The sequence below is a fragment of the Blennius ocellaris genome (assembly GCF_963422515.1).
Source record: "Blennius ocellaris genome assembly, chromosome: 9".
Taxonomy (NCBI): domain Eukaryota; kingdom Metazoa; phylum Chordata; class Actinopteri; order Blenniiformes; family Blenniidae; genus Blennius; species Blennius ocellaris.
In genome coordinates this window covers 8,162,646-8,184,203 of record NC_137658.1, presented here as the reverse complement: position 1 = coordinate 8,184,203, position 21,558 = coordinate 8,162,646, and the positions used below count along the sequence as shown (strand labels likewise).

The following is a 21,558-nucleotide window of genomic DNA, read 5'->3' as shown; positions in this document are numbered from 1 at the left end:
AATGTTTAGCCATTAATGTTTCCCTCTGTGCTATTTTCAGTGAACTGTAGGCCTGTGTGACCATGTACTATTAAATCCATTCAGGGTTTTTTTTTTTTTTCTTTATGACTGGTACATGGGCCCAGGGCCAGAGCGGATACAGGTGACCTTTGGGGGGAGGGCAGGTCATTGTCTGGAATCTTTCTATGAGCAAACCAAGGACTCAGCAGCTCGGGGAATACATGCAGTGTGATCAGCCAATCCTCATTCAGCTGTTGAAACGGCATTGGAAAAGAGAGCAGAAACATGGAGAAGGACCCCATCACCCTCTACACAGCTGAAATGCTCAAGGCTTCTTTGTAGATCGAGATTAAGCTTACATGTGGTCTTAACAGAATGCATTCAGACACAGAATGGATACTTTCTGTTGTTATTAGAATAAGTTCCCCATTTATCATACTATTTACATCGTGACTTACAGTGGAGAAATAATCACTCAGTGTTTTGAGTAAAATAAGTAATTTAGTGCTGGAACATTCGAGGTGAGTGCTTGTGAAAACTTTGAACACACTAATGTTGGCAACTGCACATTTTTGAAAACTATGCATTTATCCTTTGAGTTGGGCTTTAATGTTTGATGATGATTTGCAACTCTAAAATTGTCTGTGGGTGTGAATGAGTGACTGTTTCTCTATTTTCTGGACAGACTGGTGATCATCACTCAGTCTGCTGGGAAGGCGGCTAAAGCAACTTAAAAAAAAAAAAAAGGATTGTAAATTAATGATTTCCCGAAAAGAATTTTTTTTTTTTTTTAGACAACATCAAGGGAGAATCCAGGTGTTGGGCAGAGAAACACAGTGACCCAATGACTTACAACTTGATTCTGCCAAATAAGCAGGATTGTAGTTTAATTCCTATATGTGAGGTGACATGTTGACAGAAGTGCATGCATCAGGAAAAAAATTATATATATATATATATATATACACACATATATATATATATAAAATTTAGGGGAACATGCTGAAACCTGGAGAGCATCACCCTTGTTAAAAAGCTCTTGCCATTTAGTTCCAGTTCTCTCCATCTTATACATGTGGAGACTGCCCTCTACTGACTACTACAGAACAATGCAATATTCTGAAAGTGTAGGGGAGTTATGAGTGAACTGCGTGCAGGAGGATTGGATAAAGCAGGTATGGAAGACTGCAGGACGGATGGCATAGAATCACGATCAAAGCCACAGAGGCCATTTGTCAGTGAGTATGTTGTTTATTTTCACATTGCTAAACCAGGTTAAAAAAAAAAAAATCAGAGCACAGATCTTCAGCGAGATGGTTATATACTTGCTGCAATAACATATTGCCATCTTACAACACACTCAAAATAAATATTTGAGAAGATGAGACATACATACACACTTCTGTGGGAAGAGACGGGCTATCCTACCTCAGCATGCCATATGTCTAAACCTAACAACAGCTTGACTTGAATCTGGCAGTTCCCAGGCCGAGAACTACATTTAAAGTGCAGAATAGAAGTTTTTTTTTTTTTTTTTGCATTGCCATTAAATAGGATTCGGCCCAATGTCAGGCTCAGGCGGGTCGTCCATGTAGTAGGGATCTCCTTGATGGACTCTGTGATTATGCACCCTCAGGTTTCCCCTGTGGGCGAATCTTTTGCCACACTCAGTGCAAGCAAAGGGCCTCTTCCCCATGTGAACGTCCCGTTGGTGGGCTCTCAAGTTCCCGCTGCGGGCGAAGCGCTTACCGCACTGAGCACAGCCAAAAGGCCGCTCCCCTGTATGGGTGCGAGTGTGTACCGTGAGCTCCGAGGGCGTGAGGAAGCTCTTCTCACAGAACTGACAGGGATGCAGTCTGACGCCAGTGTGGCGTAAAAGATGTCTCCGCTGGTGGGAGGGGTAGGTGAAGCACTTTGTGCAGTACGGGCAGGTGTAAGGGCGTCCGGCTCCTCCGCCTGAAGCTGGAGGGTGATTCAGAGTGATTGTGTGTCGCACAGTGAGCGACTGCGAATTCAACTGGAGCCGGAGAGGGTCCCTGTTGCCAAAATTTGCGATTCGCCGTGTGTTATTAACGGGCCCTCGCCCACCTCTGTCGTCTCTTGATCTCCATGGTGATTCACCGGAAGCGAGCTGGGATTGGTCCTGGTGAGTCCCCCTTTGTCCCACACCCTGGCCCTGCACCGAATTCTGATTGGAGTCCTGGTTCTCTGGCTCTTGGTCCAGGAATGGAAAAGACTCTTCACCTTCATTGCTGGTTTCATCCGAGCCAAAACCAGGTCGGAAACAAGAAGCGTCTGCGCCGGTGCTGCTGCCATCAGCCTGCAGGCTCTCCAGACTGGTCACGCCACCTCGGGTGGGGTCCAGCCCAGGCAACCATTCCCCTGGCTGAGCGAGGCTTGGGTCAGTCCTCGGGGAGCAACGACCACTCTGAGAGATGGCGAGAAATGGGGAAGAGTCTTGATCCCGAAGAGGTCTTCGATCCACACCACGTGCACTCTGATCCCAATGGGTTACTGAGGAGAAAGGAATGTAGAAATAAACATGTCATGCACTTTTATTTGATGACAAACACACTTTTCCCAACGTCATCTTACACCAGCAACTAACAGGAACATAACCCAACATCCGTCTTACATTTAGTTTTGACCTGTAGGGCAGATAGGGCATCAATCTGCTTCTGCTCTGCTGCAGAAAGGATTCCCTCTGATGCCTGGGCTGTGACAGAGCCCTGCTTCAGGCGCGATGCCGCATGCTGTCAATAACATGAGAAAAACACCTTTAGAGTTTAGAAAGTTGAAACAAAGACAAATCTACACGCGTCACATTACACATGACATTTTTAAAGTTTGAGAATTAGAGCGATGGGATTCATTCTAACCTCGTGTTTTATTGAAATTCCATCTTGACCTGGGACCTCTTCCTTCAGCCTGCCGCGTCCATCTGAAGGGTCTGGAGAAGATGACACATCCTGCTCCACACTTGGTCCTGAGGAAGAGAAGTCGAGTCATTTAAATTAGGATTAAGAAAGACACACAAAAAAAAGAATCAACACATGACTCAACTTTTAATGACTTCCTCAAACAGTCAGCTGTCATACCTGCTCCATCCAGGGTCTGCTGCCTGACTCTGCCCTCTCTGTCCCCGGGTGACAGCTCTCCATCCTCGCTGCCTCCAGCCTTCACCTTCTGCCTCTTCTCCACCTTATCCAGCTTGCCCCGGAGCGCCGAGATCTCCTCGGCTTTGTGCGCCAGCTCCGCCTGCTGCTCGCACAGGCTGCTCTCGAAGATCTTGGCAATCTCGCACACGGCGGCCGCCAGCAGCGAGTCCATGACGGAGGCCAGCTGAGCGTGGAAGGTGCTCCTCGCAGACTCCATTGTCCTTTGTTTCGTTGATGCACTTTCGGTGTAAACAACGGACACACGCCGATGCCTGCCTCCGGAGTCAGATGTGTTGGTTTACCCCTGCATGGTCCTCCGTCCGGGCATCTAGAGGCCAGCGAATGTTGCAATGCAGAACCAACTATCTCGGGTTACAGCAGCAATAGTTACAGAAATATCATGCAAGGTGACAAATACTGATAGTTAATCTTTCACCTAAGGTAAATTAAGACGCTCTGGGTCCCTACGTAAGCTGGAGCTCCTGCTGTTTGCAGATAAAGCTGGTGCGGTGTAGTGAAATGAAGCAGGTGGCATTATGCGAGATCATTGACTATTTTAAACCTGTATTTAATACGTAAAAACTACTGGTGGCGACAGTGAACGAAGGAAGCAGATGTTACTTCTCTCCAACGTGCAAACAAGCGAGCCAGCGAAGCGCAGCCAGCGCTAGTCCTGCTTAGCAACAACTGATGCTAGCTGTGCTAATGCGACGGAAACGACCACAAACCGCTGGCCGGAAACGCTTTGGACAGTCCGAGGCCAAATCTCCGCAGCGGTTATAAAATGTAAATATACTGTAACACATCTTTATCATGTCCTCCTGAGCAGAGATGCAGTCACTCATCGCTTAGACAGCAGGTTGGTGGACGTGATGTGACACCGCCGAAAGTCTCGCGAGAAGAGAAAATCTCGCTGATTGATGACGCCATTGTTAAAGATAACATTCGCAAGAGTTTATTTGCAAAACAAAAAACAAATGTAGCCTCTCGAATTTACGATCTGGTTGAAGATCGTTGGTCAATAACAAAACGTATTTTGGACGGAACCTCAAGCATGTATTTGAAAGAAATGATACAATACCATAAACATATAGCACATAGAACTTTAAGAACACGAAGGCCTCTAAAATAGTCATTTGCATGATAGCTTGAAAAGAGAAAAGAAAAAGAATTAAAAAGTAAATACAATTATTTCAGAGACAATTACAATCCTCTATTAAAAACATTTTGTATTGGCTTGTCACAGAACACAATCATTCAATGTGACAATACTCAAAGATGTAATATTTCAACACTGCAAAAAAAATATGCTAGATCGTGGTCAGATTTTGTATTCACTTTATGGATATACCTAAAAGTAAAAACTTTTTTTTAAAAACGGCTTCTAATGGAAGCCTCAATCAGCAAGCATGTTTAGTGTCTCAATGATGCATTTCCCTGGCTGCAGGAACAAAACTTTGCCCGACACTACTCACAAATAAATGGCATCTCATTTGTGGGTACCCATGTGTTCAACCAAGGCATATTTGCTTGTAAATATCTTCTGACACAATAAGCACGTGAAATACTTTTGCTCGCCTTTGCCCATTGTTTGCAATTTCAAGCTTAGCACCGAATTTGGCTTTTCTTTGTTTTGGGTTGGCGCTTGACTTGCCTTCGTTCGGATGGAACTCCGATCCTGTGTTTCATCATCAATCTCCTCAAGGGGCTCAGTCCATGTGAGATCTTCCCTGTCACGCGAATTCACTCCATCTTTATGGACTTTCGCCATGTGGATTTTCATGCCTCTCTTACTGCGACACATCAATTTGCACAGGCTGCAAGGAATCAAGTTCGTCCTCAGATGAACCCTCATGTGCTGCGTTAGCAAGTATGGATTACCACACTTTTTGTCACACTCTTGACAAGAGTACTTCTTGGCGGAAGCATCTGTCCGCGTGGACAGTTTTCCATCAGAGGAAGGTGTGCTCCCTTTCCTATTGGTTGTCGGTATTTTGCTTGCAGTGGGTCTGTTTTCATGTACAGAGGACAGTTTTGCCGTGGTGGTTGTGATTGCCATCATCCTACTGTTGTATTCCACACAAGACACCCTGTGATAAATGAGCTCCTTCTGAGTTGGTAAGACTTTGCTGCAGCCCCAGCATTTCCTGTGGAGTCGTGCATGAACACGTTGGCCATGCTCCGTGTCAAACACTTTCCTGCAAATTTTGCACCTATGTATGTTTTCGACATTTGTTCCCACCGTGTCCACCACTGCAGACCTCGACTCCGCAGCTGAACCTTTTGCCTTTTTCTCCTTCTTCATCGCTTGCTTGTCCACCTCCTCTTCTGACTTTTTATGCCTTCTTCTCAGTTCTTTGACTTGTGCTAGGTCAGATAACTTCCGTTTCAACTTCAGCAAAGGGCTCTTTTGGTTCGGTACGGGCACTTTTCCAACCGGAACGGTGTTCTGACTGTTAGAAGCAGGTACTAAAAGAAAGAGAGAAAAAGCAATGCCACTCGTCATTTTGCAACTACAAGGTGGGACAAAAATGAGTCTGCAAATGACAAATTTGTCTGAATTTTACAAAAAATTTGGTATTTGCTGCAAGGAATCTGAGGCATGTTTCGAACTGAACCGTGTCAATGTTAGAAGAATGAAGCAATTAGTTTAATATAAAGTAAACCGTTTTACTCAAAACAACTAGCCTGTGTAAGGTGTTGTAAGGAAAGAAAAAAAAATACATGACCTGCAAAGCATCTAAGATGTGGAGAGAAATCAAGATGAAGTCAGATACAACTATAAAACAATAATCATGCTGTAGCCATTAGGAAGGCATTTACCACTACATCTACTTATTATTACTGAGGAACTATTTGTGCATTCTATATGAAAGCAGAAAAATGCGTGAGGCCCAAACTAAAGGTGTGTTCATTCTCGTCACATTGTATCCAGTTAAAGTTAACCCTAGTGCGATTCCTGCTTCAGTGCATCAAACAAGTAGACCAAGTAGGACTCAGGATGCTTGCTTATAAACTGATGATTAAAGTGCACCTCAAGTCTGAAAGCAGCACGCATCGTATAAGATGTCTCACAGAATGAGGTGCTGCATCCTCACAGTTTATCATTACCAATGTGCAAACCAGAGGAATTTAACAAATTGTTGCAGGGTTCTGAGCTGATTAAAATCACACAACCATCCAACACATGTTGTGTTACATTAAACTCGGCCGAGTGTGTTATAGAAGTTATCTTGCAGAATATACACCCAATGACTTATCCCTCATTCGTTTTCACACTTGCATGCACACACACAAACTAACATCATATATAGAACAGCCATGAACTCAAGAAAAGGTAAATGTCAAACTCACTTCTCTTGGAACGCTGGAAGGTTTCCAGGTATGAGCCAGTATCACAAGCACCCCCCTAAACACAAGAACATTATAGTTTATCTTTGGTAATTATCAGGATAAAGAAAACATCAATATTAACTTTTATGCACTTTAGACAGTGAAAAGTAACACATCAATACAGGTAGCTGTGCCTCATCACACCACAGTAACTCCATACAAAGCCCAAATCCCAAAACAGAAATACAATACACACAAACAGTTAATGATATTTGGCTTTTGGTTGAACGTTGTGGAAAATGTCAAAAGTTCATACCCCAGTGATATTACTTCATGAAAATAGGGCATTTTGGTAGACATGTGTAATGATCATTTCCTCATGTGAAACTTTTTTTTTTTTTTTTTTTTTTTTAACAAAAGCCAACATCATTTTGGTCTCACAATGTTAAAACATGACGAGGAGGGCTGTTTAAATACCAATCCTAAAGCCCCGTCTCCACCGCACAGAAAGTACCAGCCTAGACGGATTTAAACCGCTCCGGCTCGCGTCTCACGACATGTAATGCAGTCTAAACTGCTCTAGACCGCTCCAAAGGCGACCGCTTTTCAGCTACCCATCCTTTGGGGTGCCGGGGACCATGGAACGGGTCTGAGGTTGAGCTGCTGTCTGCTGATTGGTCAGTGATTTACTACGCGCCCTCAATATTTTAATGTGCTGGCTGGATGAAGCCTCTGCTGTCACTGTGGTCAGCTGCGCACTGGTTGTTTTTAATTTAATTTTCTTTTCTTTGCTGCTCAACTTTAGTGTTTGTTGTGAAAGAGCGGACTTGAGGCAGGGGGAGACCGGGGCTCGGGACTTTGCATCGCGTTTGAGTTTTCTGTTTGCAGCATAGCGCTCGCCGTGGCGCTGATGCGCGTCCGTGACACCGGAGTCTGGAGCTTTCGTCTCCGGCGCTGACCGCGCTCCGGCAGCTCCGCTTCCCAGAGGCGGTCAGCGTTCTGTTCAGCCGCGGTCAGTGGCGCTTTATCGCGGGGACAGACCGCGGAAGCAATGAAAAGGAGCTCGGAGCTCGGAGCTCGGCGCCTCCGTGTTCCGGCAGCACAGCGCCGGAACACGGAGGCGCCGGAGTGGAGAACCTCCTGCAGAAAGCTCAGACTCCCGTGTCTGTGCCTCAGCCAACCGGGGGGAACGCTCCGGCCACTTGCCCCGCACCCGAGCGCTCAGTGCGGGGCATGTCGCCCGGCAAGCGGCCGAGCGACTCGCTCTCTCAAAACAAACACGGAAGTTGCGGCTGCAGCTCTCCACTGCAAAAAATGACTGCTGCAAAAAGTAACTTTTTTTTTTTCCGCTGCAAAAAATAACAGTGCAAAGTGGAGAATTTAAACAACAACAGAGGATTCATAAGATCTACATCTGACGACGTTCTTTTGTTATAATGTCACATTTCTGCGGAGCTCATAAGCCCCGCCCACTTTTCATGCTCCTCTCTGCAGTGGAGACACGACCCAAAATTTCGGTCGGGGTTAGTGCTTCCGAACTGCTCCGCTCCGGCCCGGCACTTGTGTGCGGTGGAGACGGGGCTTAATTGAACAAAAAAATGGATTTGTTGATTCATAGATCAAACACCTGTTGTGATTATTGCTGTTAAGCTCCTGGTTAGAGAACAGAAAGTTGTGCAAAAAGTACTGAAACATTGAACAGTTGGACAAGTGTAGTCAGAAGTTTAGACAAGAGCAGATCAAGATCACCTGTAAAAGTTCTACTGCAGTTTAGCTTTATCAAACAAGTTTTCCCCTTTTGTCTTCAACAGCGTCATTTAACAAGTGATTGTGGTTGAATCCCCAGTTTCTGGACATCAACGTCCTCCACTTCATATACGCACCTCAGTTTTGCGGATTGGAACATGCCAAAGAGGGATGGACAATGGGCGAAGTTTGATGCTGGGACAGATGCCAATATCTCGAATGGTCACAGTCTCGGAGGCCATGGGTGCACACCAGTCTTCAGGGACTGCTCAAACCAATCAACAAAGACACACGATTAACTTGAATTTAAAAGTCATGCGATACTGAATGACTAAACATGCTTGTTCCATGGAAAATTATTTTGGAAGTGAAAGTGGTTATTAAAAGCATAACTGGGCAATTTAATGCACTTGGTTTGAATTGAAGTGTCTAAAAATCATCGACAATATGTCTTAATGATGTGTGATCGGTGTGAAAAAGCAACGGATTTAGTTATCAGAGTCAACCATTCATATTACATGCATACCATCAACATCAACTTCGGAGACATCGATGGGTGGTCTCGGGGTTTCGGTTGCTGGCGTTGTAGTTTGGACAATTTCCTGTTCCCCGTCGTTCCCACACAACACGTCTTTCAGCTTTAGCTCTGCTGACTGCAACTTTATTTTAAGTTGAGCCACCTCTTCTCCTTTGTGTGCAACCTCCATTTGATAGTCATACACAGTGTTTTCAAAAATATTCATGATCTCAAACACCGCCCTCCTTAAGACTGCATCCATTGATGTGGTCAGCTGGGCTCCAAACCCCCTGGTCAGGCTGTCAGACATCTTTGAGGATGACGAACTACTCCTTCCGGGTCTGTGACGCGAGAAAGACTTGTTGGAGTGGTCCCTGTAACCTGCAAAAAGAGAGATTTAGTTACTGCTGCACCATGCCATAAACCAATAAAGGACCCTAAATACGATTTACCTAACACAATGTGTAGACGTGTACCACTGCGTCTATTCCATTACAGGTTTGATTCCGTTACTGGCATTACCTTAACTTTAGTATTTCAAAAAATCTTCCCAGTAAAAAGTTAGTAAACAGTCACTGACCATCATCTTACCATCAACCCGAATCAGTTACAGGTTTCAATTATTACGATAGTGACATTAACCACGAGAGAAGCTATCGTGCCTCACATGGTGGGCTTCTGAGCAGTCCACGCTAAATACGGACTGGAAGTCGAGGTGCTTGAAGGCGCCCACTTCACCTCAAAACCAAACGACAAACACGTTTCCGTGTAGCGTAAAACGTATCGAGCAAAAGACTAAAGTTTAGCGTTTACCTGTGGTTATTCAACCGATGAATAATGCGAACAGCGATCCACCATATTTGTCCGACGAGCGGGATTGGTGACGTCATCTGCCCGCGACGTCGCAGTGCCTGAGCAAACTCAAATGAAATCCATCACACAATTCAATAATTTCAGTCTGGAGCGCTGAATAAAACATCCATGCTTCTTCGAACAGAATGTTAGCAAGTTAGACTTAAAAAAATGTTTTCCAAAGAAATACAACAGAGTGGGACAACAGAATTGCACAGATAAAGCATGTCCCTGCTTAATACAACAGTTACATTTAAACCACCGAGTGACCAAAGAGTGTTTTTACACAGTTCGCTTCATGTTGCTGTAAGATAAGGTAAAAAAAATTTAAATTAGAGAACTGATTTTGACAAAAGTACAGTAGATTTTATGGAATTAAACAAACGCAGTGACAAATTAGTTGATAAAATTATGTTACAGTTGTAACTCTCAGTAAGTTTAGCATAAATACTACACAAATCGAACATTAAAATGAAACATAAGGAAAAGTGGAAAATAATGACATATGATTTTAAAGAACCTTGTTTAATAAAATTAGGGACAATTACGCAGAGCCTCTAAGTATTTTAATCAAGGACCTGAACTCAAAGTGCAGAGAAAAATTAGATGAAAAATTAATGAGGAACAACAAAGAGAAAAGAAAAATGTTGGTTTCCCTGTTGCGCCAAGTGATGACGTACAGGTGCTTATATGCGCATGTAAAGTAATCACGGCTATTAAAAAAATATATCAGGGTGTTGGATCCAAGCAAAACTATAACATCAAGTAAAATGCAAATATGTAAGAAATCCCTCAAACACTAAGCATGTCCCTCAGTCCCTGCTGAAACTTTGAGGGCCTCCTAACCTTTTCTTGCACTGTGTGGCTCTCCAGCTGTACAGAAGAGCCCAGAAATTATCTACAGAAGGTGGTGACAGTGGCGTGCGTCATAAAGAGATAATTACCCCGGGTAGACTATCTGGGTCCTCTACATCTCTCTAATTACATCTACACTAACCGAAAACATGGCCAACTATGATTTGAAAGTGCTCTACTTATCTACTCAGTACTAGCCTTTGGAAGGACATACAGACTCTATAAAACCTCCAAATAAGACAAAGCGTCCCACCCTCATGTACGCATAATCTGAATTTTAATAACTCCTTAATCCAGGGCCGCGAGGGCCGGTGTACTGCAGCCAGTGTACGTTTTAGCTCTCTCCAAGCTTCAGTACGCCTCAATCTAATGTTGAGGTTATCAAGCTTGCGTCAGTGAAAAATCATGACAAAAATCATTATTTTTGTCTCATATTATTGAAAAAAAATAGAAGAACACGGCAAAATGGGACAGTAACTTCACAACTTCAAAAAACAATGATGACAAGAGAGTCATTCATGGTCAACAGAATTTTCTTTATTGCATTGGAAGAGGTTCAGTGCAAATCTAAGGGGCTAAGCGCTTGTAAGTCATATAATATATCAACCTGTATATTGTTACCATTCACCTTTGCTCATTTTGTACGCATTATGTAAGCAGTAATCATATGCAAACATGTAGGAAAACACTGGAATGACTCTGTATTTCACTGTGTTGTCCTCCATCTCAGCCAAATGTATGGCTGCTCCAGCCCACATTGGCAGAATTCATGTCAACAAAGTTGATGTAAACCCTGAAACAGACACCATGAGAAATAGGTTAATGAGAGCCAGCACGAATGTGGAGTGAAAATGCAACTGCTTTGAGTTTGTATGTGGCTGTAATCATGTAACCATAACTGATTACATGACATACACCGGGTATGTGTGTTGATGTGCATATGCATTACCTGTCAGGAGAGATCCCCAAGTGTGTGTTGAGTAGTCCACACAGGAGTCTGGAATATTCCTTGTTTTTTGCATCACTGATCTTGCCAATGCTGTGCAGGGAGCAGAGAGCGCAAGGATCCTCCTTTCCTCCAAACATCATCATTTGGTCAGAGTTGATGTGCACAGCAATGTACTGGTATAGGCAAGAGAAATAAAGCAAAATTCAATCCTAACTGAGAATATCAATTATGGACAGTTTCGGCATTATAAAAAAAGGTGACCATATATGGAATATAATCATGACAGAATGAAACAAATTTTCTTTTTTAACAAAGTCATTAAATATTTCAGGACCGCCTCACATAATCTAGTGTGTTACACAGGGAGATAGTTAAAATATGCAGGATGGAAGCACTTTAGGACCAAGATTAGAGACCCCTGGTCAATGTGATGAGCAAGACCAGACACGTGTAAATATTTGCTGAGCAAAGAATAGTCCAGGTGCTCAAAATTAAAATATTACTGAAGGTATACAATTATGAAAGATGAAAATCTAGACCTTGGCCACAGACTGGTGTACACTAGTCTCATGATGTGAATGTCCCCAGTTGGATTTAGAGACCTTTCTGAAAGTTCGCACTGTGCGTGCATTGTTTTCTTCACTCATAGTCAAAAATGTGAGGTTAAATGTTGACCAGAAAAGAAGCTGTAGTTCAAAGTGCGTGTTTGTCCAGCGATGTACTGGCAACCTGTCAGCTTGGATGTGCTTCAATGCAGAGTGACCTCAAGTTGGATAGAAATTTAAAGAAGACACCCAACACTGCTACGAAGTGTCATGTCCACAACTTAACACGCCTTTTCAGCCACTCCTAAACTGGAACTGTGCAAAAATATGCAGAGTTGTTGTTCGACATAATAATAGAAGCTTTATTAATCATCTACCGTTACATGGTTTGGTTTAACAGGCACTGTCTTTTTTTCTTGATTTCACAATACAGTACAGGCATGGGGTGATCCAGGAGGAACATAACTGTCATAGACATATCTCTTGTCACACTTATGAGAAATTAAACAAATAGATCCCAGATTGTATAACTCCAAATTGTATTAAATTAAAGACTGCATCTTTTAGTGACTTTGGCACTCTCTTCCCTTCAGTTCAGTCTGGCTTCTTCCACTTGTTAGTGTAGATGTGATTTACTGTTCATGCATCAAAACAATGTCAATATGCGGCTTGTTTGCGAATTTAAACTCCAACGAAAGGTCAAATGTGTTAAGAGCTTCGAGTTAAATAATGCTGAAACACAAGGAGAATGCTGAGGGTGGCTGGACAGTCGAAGCTCGTCCCGACCTACCTGTGCAGGTTTACCCATTACAGTGGCCAGCTTCTCCGTGGCCTCGGACAGGAGAGCCACCGGGACCTGGCTCCTGGCCACGTTGGTGTTCACTACGAACATCGGCATGATTTTCTCTCTTGAAGCGGTTTGTTCTCCTCAAGCTGCAGACTGTGTGGCGCACACTCAAACCGTTTGCAAACTCGGAAGAAGACAAGGCAGAGAGGTAGGGCTCTCTTTCTCTGCTGCTGAGGCTATAGCTGAAGTTGACCACAGCGCCCCCTCTGTCCTGGAATACAACTCGCTCACACGTTTTGCTGCTCTTTTATTAGATTGCACTCTGTGAATAGCAAGAATTCTCTCTCTCTCTCTCTCTCTCTCTCTCTCTCACACACACACACACACACACACACACGCACACACACGCTGTGTGTGTGTGTGTGTGTGTGTGTGTGTGTGTGTGTGTGTGTGTGTGTGTGTGTGTGTGTGTGTGTGTGTGTGTGTGTGTGTGTGTGTGTGTTCCTACAACAACAAATAACAATAATTAGATTAATGGACCTCAGAATCACAATCACAAACTGCCTTCAGAACATATTAAATCAAACAGGTTACAACGTAAACAGAATTCACCAAATGTATTCACCAGAACATATGCACATTAACTCACATATATGTATCTCTAGTCAACAGTGACACCTACTGGATTTAAAAAGTACAAACCCACAAATCCCCCTGACAAGTGTCAATTAAGATATATTTACAGAAACTACAGTACTTCGTACCATTGGAACAATAACACACACATCTTAAAGGACTGGTAGACGAAAGGTTTAACAGAGAACACGAACTATATGAGTAAAACGTCCTGACGACGAAATAATATCACTTATTCCAAGCAGTACCAAGAAAAGAGTAATGGCATTTCCCTGCCGGTAGGTGGCACACTAACCCACAGCAAGTCAACCCAACAGAACCACACGTCAACATAATCAATAGAGCAAACAATAACCATTAATAAAGACACAAACATGCACAACTTCAATCCCCACACCCTCTGTCCAAGACTTTCTAACAATACCTATATTGACCACTCTTCTTGTATCTGAAATGCTTAGGGTAAAACATGCCACAACAACCTCTATTCCAATACACCAAGTTGATTTGTATTTCTAAATATAATCTCTCGTCACAATCAGTGACATTTATTCTTCTTAATTTGACCAATTTGCCTGTCTTTTTTGCTTTCATAGTCTTTTTTTCTATTTGTTGACTTTATTTACTTGTATTCTCTGTTATGTTGTGACTTTTAATTATTGGTTAGCCATTGCTGTCTTATGCATTCCTTGAATGTTTTGTAGAATGTTTATTAGAAACAGTTTTCCTTAATGACAGTGACTAATAACATTTCAGAATGACACTTGATGAACCAATGACTATATGACTAATGTAGAGTGTAGAGCAAATTTGCTATCAATTCAATTATTAGTTAATTATGATGAAATTATAGAATATGAAGGAGAGGACCCAGCAGCTTGTTGAAATACAATTATTATTACTTTTTCTCTGTAGGACTATCATGTCATTGTGAACTCTGAAACCGGCACAATATTTCTTCATCAACACACCAAATGCATATTTGTTACTCAGCCTAATGTCTTTAAATATTCCCAATTTGGGAGAAGCCCAACCTGACAACACTGGTTGATTCCTTAAGACATGAGCTGGGAAACAAACAAACGAACAAAAACCCTTCTTGCAGAAAACTCTTTTTGAGCAAACTCTCTCAAAGATCTAACATTTTCTATTCACCCATTTCAAAATTCACAAAGGAGGGCCTGGCCCATATTTGAACCCACAATCTTCTTCCTTTGTGCTACCAATTGTGTCATTGCCTTGACCCTTTACTATTGCCGTTTTGGACAGAACAGGTTGAATGGAGGCGGATTTCTCAGCTGTATGGCACCTCACTTGGAGAATCATCTATTTGAGAGGCAAACATTATCATGATCATAAAACTATATTGTATCAAGTTTAATTGATTAAAAAACGTCTGGCGGCCCTGACGAGTATACCTCTGCAGAACTGAGAACACACTTGTTTCTGTGTATATGCCCTTGCCACTAACTTTCTTTTAGTCTCTCACTTGCTCTGGCTCTCTCTTTCTCTCTCTGTGTGTGTGTGTGTGTGTGTGTGTGTGTGTGTGTGTGTGTGTGTGTGTGTGTGTGTGTGTGTGTGTGTGTGTGTGTGTGTGTGTGTGTGTGTGTGTGTGTGTGTGTGTGTGTGTGTGTGTGTGTGTGTGTGTGTTGAATGTTTACCATGCTGCAGATATCTGTGAGTTTGCGGTTTGCATTTCTGGGCCATATATTGACAATTGCTGTTTGCTGTTCTCCAACCTGATATTTCCTCTCTCTGATTTCCCCAGACCTGAACTGGTCGAGACAAACAGCTGCTTTTTATAAGGTCTATCCTTTGTTAATTAATTAAATAATTAATTTAAGAATGGAAAAATCCAGTACAGAATAGAATAGAATACAATAGAACTTCTCTGATCGTTGAGTTTACCGTGGATTGCATCGTATCAGATCTACTATTTATAAATCTATTCTCCCCGACATGGTGGTGCTGTAATTAGTGTTATATAAGTGTAAAAGAATCTTGAAATGAGGGCACGTGTGCTTTTTCTTTTCACTTGCGCTGCTGCTCCTGACTCGGGTGATTACGGTAACGCGCATGCGCAGTGTGCCTGCGGGTTGGTAGGCGCAGCGTAGGAGGCGATCAGGAAACCAGTAGCAGCCAGGCAGAGCTCGAGAGGCAGACGGAGCAGAAGTTGGATGGCGCCTTCTTTTGTTGACGCGTTTTTTGAGCTCACCAACGGCTACCACGCTCCTTCGTGATTTAGAACATCGTGCCGCCGTTCGTCGGTACACGCCAGCGGTACCCTCCCCTGGTATCTCCTGTCACACGGTACGTGTACCAAGCTAAATCACTAGCCGGGCTGCTAACACTTTCCAGCGTTTGAGGCTGCTGCTCCCTTTCTACTTTTGACACGATAGCGTGTCGACCAGCGTTACAAGTTTACTCTCGGGCGAACATGACGCAGACTGCGTGTTCGGTGTCGAGTCAGCTGTGATATCTTTGCGTCACTAAGCGGCGAAGGTGTCGTCTTTAAATGAATTGTAACAGAGGCGCAATTACCACGTCGTTACTATGCCTCGTCCGACATTTCTGTCGCTACATATGGGGTTTTGTGAAAGCGAGCTATCTGCTAAAGTTAAACGACGCTTTCCATATAGATCCGAGGCGTATCAACGGTGGCTTTATCACACATAGGATGATCTCTAAGTTTTGTGATCCGACTGAGAAAACGCTATTAAATGCATTGCGAATAATACAGCGGGGGCTTAATAACATGACAATTACCTCCCGAATCATCACACCGTCAAAGATGATTTACAGACAATTGAAAACATGAAAAAGGCAATACAATACAGGCAATTTCAAAAATAAATAATGAACAACAAACCGATTGCTTCACCTGGACACATATAAATGTGTTAAGAATGCGTTGCTTATGTCAAAATCAGACCGTAACCATACCAAGTATCTTTAAGACAACATGTAAGATGTGGTTTTGATAATGATGTCAATGAATCTCTTTGAATTGCTCATCAGATCTGCAGACACAACCCCATTGGGCAGTGAAGATGGAGGAGTCGGTGAACATGTTTGAGACGCACCTGACGGCTATCATGGATAGCCTGATCCGAGCGTCGGTCTGCGAGATCACCAAACTCTTCCAGGAGACCGTGAACGACTACCTGGTGGAGATGTCCCTCAACAGAAAGGAGAACGACGCTCTCAAACTGCGTCTGAGGCACACGGAGAACCTGCTGAGAAATGAGCGCAAGTACGGGATGGACTGGGCCACCAGCCGCCGCAGCGCAGGGCTATCGGAGGAGGAAGGTGGCGGTCGGAAGAAACGTAGAGTGAACTCGGGCCGTAAGTATTTCTCCACACTGTGGTGGATGACTTGAATATGTCTCTCGTTAATGATTTGACGAGCGTCCTGATGTACTGTGTAGTCCAGCTGCCATATCAGTTGAATGGCACTTTATCAACATGTCCTACACATAAATATTTGTGTTTTTTAATATGAGAAGCAGTATTCTCTTTATGCAGTTAGGGCTTATGTGAAGACGCACTTGTTTTGTTTGAAACCATCTGGCAAGAGCTGATCTCTCTCTCCCTCCCTCCCTCCCTCCTCCTCCTCCTCTCTCCTCCCTTCCTCCTCCGCCTCCTCCTCATGATCGCTCCCTCTGTCCTTCACCTCCCCCTCTCCTCTCTCTCCACTGCATTCTGTCCCTCCCACTCCTCTGTGCTTTTGCTCACTCCCTCCCTTCCTGCCTTGCTCCTCTCCCTCCCCCCACCTCCTTCTCCGTCTCTCCAACTGTGCCTCCTCCCCTTTGCGCTCCTCTCTCCTTCACGCCCTCTCCTCCTCCTCCTCCTCTTCTCCCTTCCCCCACCTCCTGCTGCTCCTCCTCCTCCTCCTTATCTCCCTTCCCCCACCTCCTCCTGCTCTGCTCTCTCCTTCACACCCTCTCCCCCTCCTCCTCCTGCTCCTCCTCCTCCTCTCCCTGCCCCCACCTCCTCCTGTCTCTGCGGCTCTACCTCCTCCCCTTCCTGCTCCTCTCTCTTCACGCCCTCTTCTCCTCCTCCTCCTTTTCTCCCTTCCCCCACCTCCTCCTGCTCTGCTCTCTCCTTCATCACGTTGCACACACACACACTCCCCCGCCTCCTTTCCTCCTCCGCTCCTCTTCTCCTTCTCTCCACCTCCACCACCCACCATAATTACACACTCCCTCTCCACATCCACTTCTATGCTCTGTCTATCTCCTCTTTTCACTTTTTTTATCCTACTTCATCTGTCTCCTTCATCATGCCCTCCCTCTCTTCTTCCTCATACTCCCCCCCCCCCCCCCCCCCCATGACCCTCACAAACTCCACTTTTTCCTCTCCTCTCTTCTTCTCCTCTCCTCCCTGTCACGTGTTGTTCCTCTCCTTCCCGCTCTGTTGTCTGTCCTTCTACGCCCCCTCTCCTCTCTCGTTCATCATGCTCACTCCTCCTCCCCGAGCTCCTTTTGGTCTCTCCCTCTCCTTTCCTCCTTTTTCCCTCTGCCTCTTCAATCCTGTCATCCTCATCTCCTACTTCTCCACCCTCATCTCACCCGTTTCTCTCGTTTGGCCTTCCAATCATCTCCTCCCACTTGCCTCTCTCCCCCCCCCCCCTATATTTCATTCGCTCTCCTTCCTGTCTTCTGATGCTCTCCGTTTCTCCTGCACCCCCTCACACTTTGTCGTCCCTCTTTCACCTCCCACCCACCCTTCCTTCATCACCCTCCCTTCCTTCAATGCCCTCCCTTCTCCACAGGAGGCAAGTCAAAAAAGGGCCCAGCAGCAGCCTGTGGCAAAGCCTGGCCTGAAGGTGTGTGGGAGGAAGGAGGAGGAGGAGGAGGCGGCGGCGGCAGCAGCAGCGGCAGCAGCAGTGGCGGGGGAGGAGGAGGAGGAGGAGGAGGAAGTAGAGGAGCCACAGGGATGGTAGCAGGAGCAGAAGGAAGAAGGGGGAAAGAGGCCAGAGAGATGTACCTCGTTCAGTACCCCCGAGATGAAGAAGATGAGGGAGGGATGGCGGAGGACGAGGAAGGGGAGGGCAGCCTCAGTGGTGAGGGGGAGGAGAAGACCAACATCAAAGAGGAGGTGAGGGAGACGCTCTTTCTCGGAGGAGGAGTAGGAGGAGAAAGTGGCACAGCATCGCTGCACAGCTCAAGCAGCTTCATATAAACCAAGAAAATGTGTTGACAGAGTCGGAGAGATGAGAGTTTTCTGCAGATCAGACATCAAATCGCTACAGAGATATGTAGTGGGTAAAATGAAGGCCATTGAATTGATATTAAGCTTTCAGAGGAGTCGCTCAGTAGGGTCCTTCACATCTCAAGTGCTGTAAGCCTTCAGAGAAAATGCTATTGGTCGGGTGAAAAGCTTTTGGCTATCACACCACATAACCAATCCGGCAGGCCAACATCCACTCTTTCCTACTCTTCCACAGCTGAATATTCAAATTATTCAGAGTATTATGAGTGTCACTGTGACGTTTTTTTTTAAGAGGTTTTAATGGCGTTTAGTCATTGACATTGCTTTCATTTTGTGTACAATGTGAATGCATCGGATTGATAACTTTGTGATGTGCATTTATGTTGAACCACGTTTAACAGGTTGCCCTCAAATAGCGTCTGCAAATTTACCCCTGAACATCGCGATGCGCGTCAACGTAAATGTTCACTTCAAGCTCTCTGTGCTTCTCAACGCAGTATTCTCAAACAGAGAGTTATCCACCTGCCTCTCTCGGGCTCATCAAAGAGGCTTTGAAGATGGAGATTCCCAGCCAGGACCTTCATTCTGGCTCCAGATCCCAAAGTGAAGGTAATGAGCTCAAGTCTTACTGATTGATTGAAAAGGCAAGTTAGCGAAGTGGTCAGAGGACACGGAGGATGAAAGCAGAAATGATTTCTCACGGCAGCGCTCTCTTTTCTCAGGAGACCTGTCCGATCGTCCCCCGACGCTTCACCCGGGAGACACGGAGGAGGAGGACTGGGACGTGGACTCGGCCGAACCGTCAGAGGGAGGAATGACCATGGAGGAGCTCAGGGGTCTGGAGTCTGCCTTAAGAGCTGAGAGAGGACGCGAGCAGGCTGCCATGACGGCCTCTCAACCCGACAGCCCCGACTCCGAGACGGTGCGAGGGAGTGAGTCCAGCCTGGCCCCAAAGTACATTGGCCTGGATGGAATGGAGCAGGATGGCGAGCACGACCCCGAGCCGCCCACTCTGCACCGGGAGGAGCACGTGGGGCCGGGCAGGGCGAGGGATTCCGGGAGGTCGGGCTGGTCGAAGAAGCTGAGGGAGGGCGACCCGTCCGCCGGAGGCAACGGGATGGAGCCGGGAGAGCCGGAGCACATTCCTCATCTGTCCGCTCCAGGAAGCGTTGGCGAGAGCGGCGGGGAGGAGGACGTCGGCGGGGACCTGCTCCATTTCTGCCCACAGTGTGGAGGAGGCTTCACCTCGGAAGCGGAGGTGGAGGAGCACCCCTGCCCGCTGGGAGGCGCCCACATGCAGAACAGCGGCGACGAGGAGCGGCTCTACCCCTGCACTCACTGCGGCAACACGTTCAGCCACGCCTGGGCCCTGAAGAACCACGAGTGCGCCTGCGCCGCCGAGCGGCCGCACAGCTGCGAGATCTGCGGGAAGCGCTTCACGCACTCGCGCTCCCTGGAGCGCCATCACCTGGTGCACACGGGCGAGAGGCCACACCGCTGCCTGCAGTGCGGACGCAGCTTCAGTCGCCTTGGCAACTTGGAGCGGCACCAGCGCATACACACCGGCGAGCGTCCGTACGGCTGCGAGGCGTGCGGGAAGCGCTTCAGTCGAGTGGAGTACTTGAAGAGACACCAGCTCATACACAACGGCGAAAAGCCAGCACTCCAGTGCTCCAACTGTGGCACGGGCTTCAGCGACGTGGAGCAGCTTAAAAACCACCAGTGTTTTTAAAAAGCCTCGTCCCCAAAAAAAAGCTCCGGTGGAACGTCAAAACAAACCTGTCTCATTTATTTGATTGTGGTAGACTTTAGGTGCGGAAAGTGACGGTTATATTCTTGTATTATTCTCAGTGATTAATATGGAGAAGCACATACACAACGGAATAGGTTTTGTCAAAGAAAGCTACTTTCCAAAGTTGATGGGTCAACTGCAAGTAGTGTTTCTTTTTCATAGAGGGGAGAATGAACTTTAATCTCAGCCATTTGAACTGGAGGTCATCTCGTGTATGTATGTACAAACCCTGGACTTCTGTAAGATGATGAATTGTACATTTTTATCTTTTTATTCTCGCTTAACTCACATGGAAGCTGTTGGCCTTGTCTTTTTTCTGACAATATAATTGACAGTCGAGTATTTTGTATGTTTGTGTTTTGGTCACATTGGTAAGAAATAAACCTTTCAATTCATCCAAAGACTCATCCATGAGTTTTATTGTGAAGTTGGGAACAAGTTTGCGTTGAGGACAGGGGACAGGTCTCCCTGTGACGTGCTGGCGGCTTGTTCTGCACCCAGACTTCCCCGGTCACATAGGAGTGGCTCCAGCACCCTGCGCTCCCAAATCAATATAAAACAATATAGGAGATGAATGGATGTTTGTTCCTCCTGTCCGCTATGGAGCCTAACCTGGTTTTTAAACTGTGTCAGCAGAGAGAGACACCAAGTACAGAGTGGACATTAAAGATGGATGAATACAGGTTTTCTCATTATGTTGCTATTGACCAGTGTTCGACGAGCTAATGAAAACACAGTGATTGATTGCAGTTACTCATTTGAAGGCAGTGGAGTACAAGTCAGTGCAAAGAGAGAAATAAGGAGTTGCTGTAATATTTTAGTGCCGCTTAGTCACGTCAGCTGAGCTGTCAGCCTCCTGTGGGTCAGTCTGACTGATTTACACGTCAGTCCATTTGAGGAAGATGGTTTATTATCTGGCTGGTTAGAGCTTCTTGTAAAAAACAAAAACAAAACATTGACATTTAGAAGCACGAGTAACAAAACAACTGGAGGTCCTCTCGTATGAACTGCAGTCAGAAAAAGTATGTAAACATTTTTTTTTATTATTCATGCTCGTTGATCAGATCCGTGTCCAATCACAAGCGAGTTTAAGCTAATATCACACTCACAATTAAACTGAATATTTCATGTAATTGAAATTCATTGAAATTGAAATTGAGGTAAAAATCTCCCA

General features: G+C 45.2%; 4 protein-coding genes across 4 annotated transcripts; 1 reads left to right on the top strand and 3 right to left on the bottom strand.

Moving 5' to 3' along the window:
• Positions 1-1,266: 1,266 nt before the first annotated feature.
• On the bottom strand, positions 1,267-4,444 carry LOC308134579 (uncharacterized protein). Its single transcript, XM_080502354.1, has 4 exons — positions 3,099-4,444; positions 2,880-2,986; positions 2,636-2,753; positions 1,267-2,514 (listed from the first exon to the last, which is right to left on the bottom strand). Exons 1-4 carry the CDS (start codon positions 3,373-3,375, stop codon positions 1,547-1,549), a joined length of 1,470 nt encoding a protein of 489 aa, XP_080358480.1. The 5' UTR covers positions 3,376-4,444; the 3' UTR covers positions 1,267-1,546.
• Positions 4,445-4,451: 7 nt separating this feature from the next.
• LOC308134580 (uncharacterized protein) lies at positions 4,452-9,640 on the bottom strand. Its single transcript, XM_080502355.1, has 5 exons — positions 9,568-9,640; positions 8,764-9,135; positions 8,375-8,502; positions 6,513-6,567; positions 4,452-5,627 (listed from the first exon to the last, which is right to left on the bottom strand). Exons 2-5 carry the CDS (start codon positions 9,062-9,064, stop codon positions 4,648-4,650), a joined length of 1,464 nt encoding a protein of 487 aa, XP_080358481.1. The 5' UTR covers positions 9,065-9,135; positions 9,568-9,640; the 3' UTR covers positions 4,452-4,647.
• Positions 9,641-10,985: 1,345 nt separating this feature from the next.
• On the bottom strand, positions 10,986-12,925 carry mif (macrophage migration inhibitory factor). The gene is made up of 3 exons (XM_080501878.1): positions 12,746-12,925; positions 11,411-11,583; positions 10,986-11,254 (listed from the first exon to the last, which is right to left on the bottom strand). Exons 1-3 carry the CDS (start codon positions 12,851-12,853, stop codon positions 11,188-11,190), a joined length of 348 nt encoding a protein of 115 aa, XP_080358004.1. The 5' UTR covers positions 12,854-12,925; the 3' UTR covers positions 10,986-11,187.
• Positions 12,926-15,550: 2,625 nt separating this feature from the next.
• On the top strand, positions 15,551-20,770 carry LOC308134666 (uncharacterized protein). Its single transcript, XM_080502438.1, has 6 exons — positions 15,551-15,688; positions 16,397-16,723; positions 18,153-18,206; positions 18,327-18,478; positions 19,090-19,201; positions 19,315-20,770. The coding sequence occupies exons 2-6, from the start codon at positions 16,429-16,431 to the stop codon at positions 20,322-20,324; spliced, it is 1,623 nt and encodes a 540-aa protein (XP_080358564.1). The 5' UTR covers positions 15,551-15,688; positions 16,397-16,428; the 3' UTR covers positions 20,325-20,770.
• The last annotated feature ends 788 nt before the right edge of the window (positions 20,771-21,558 follow it).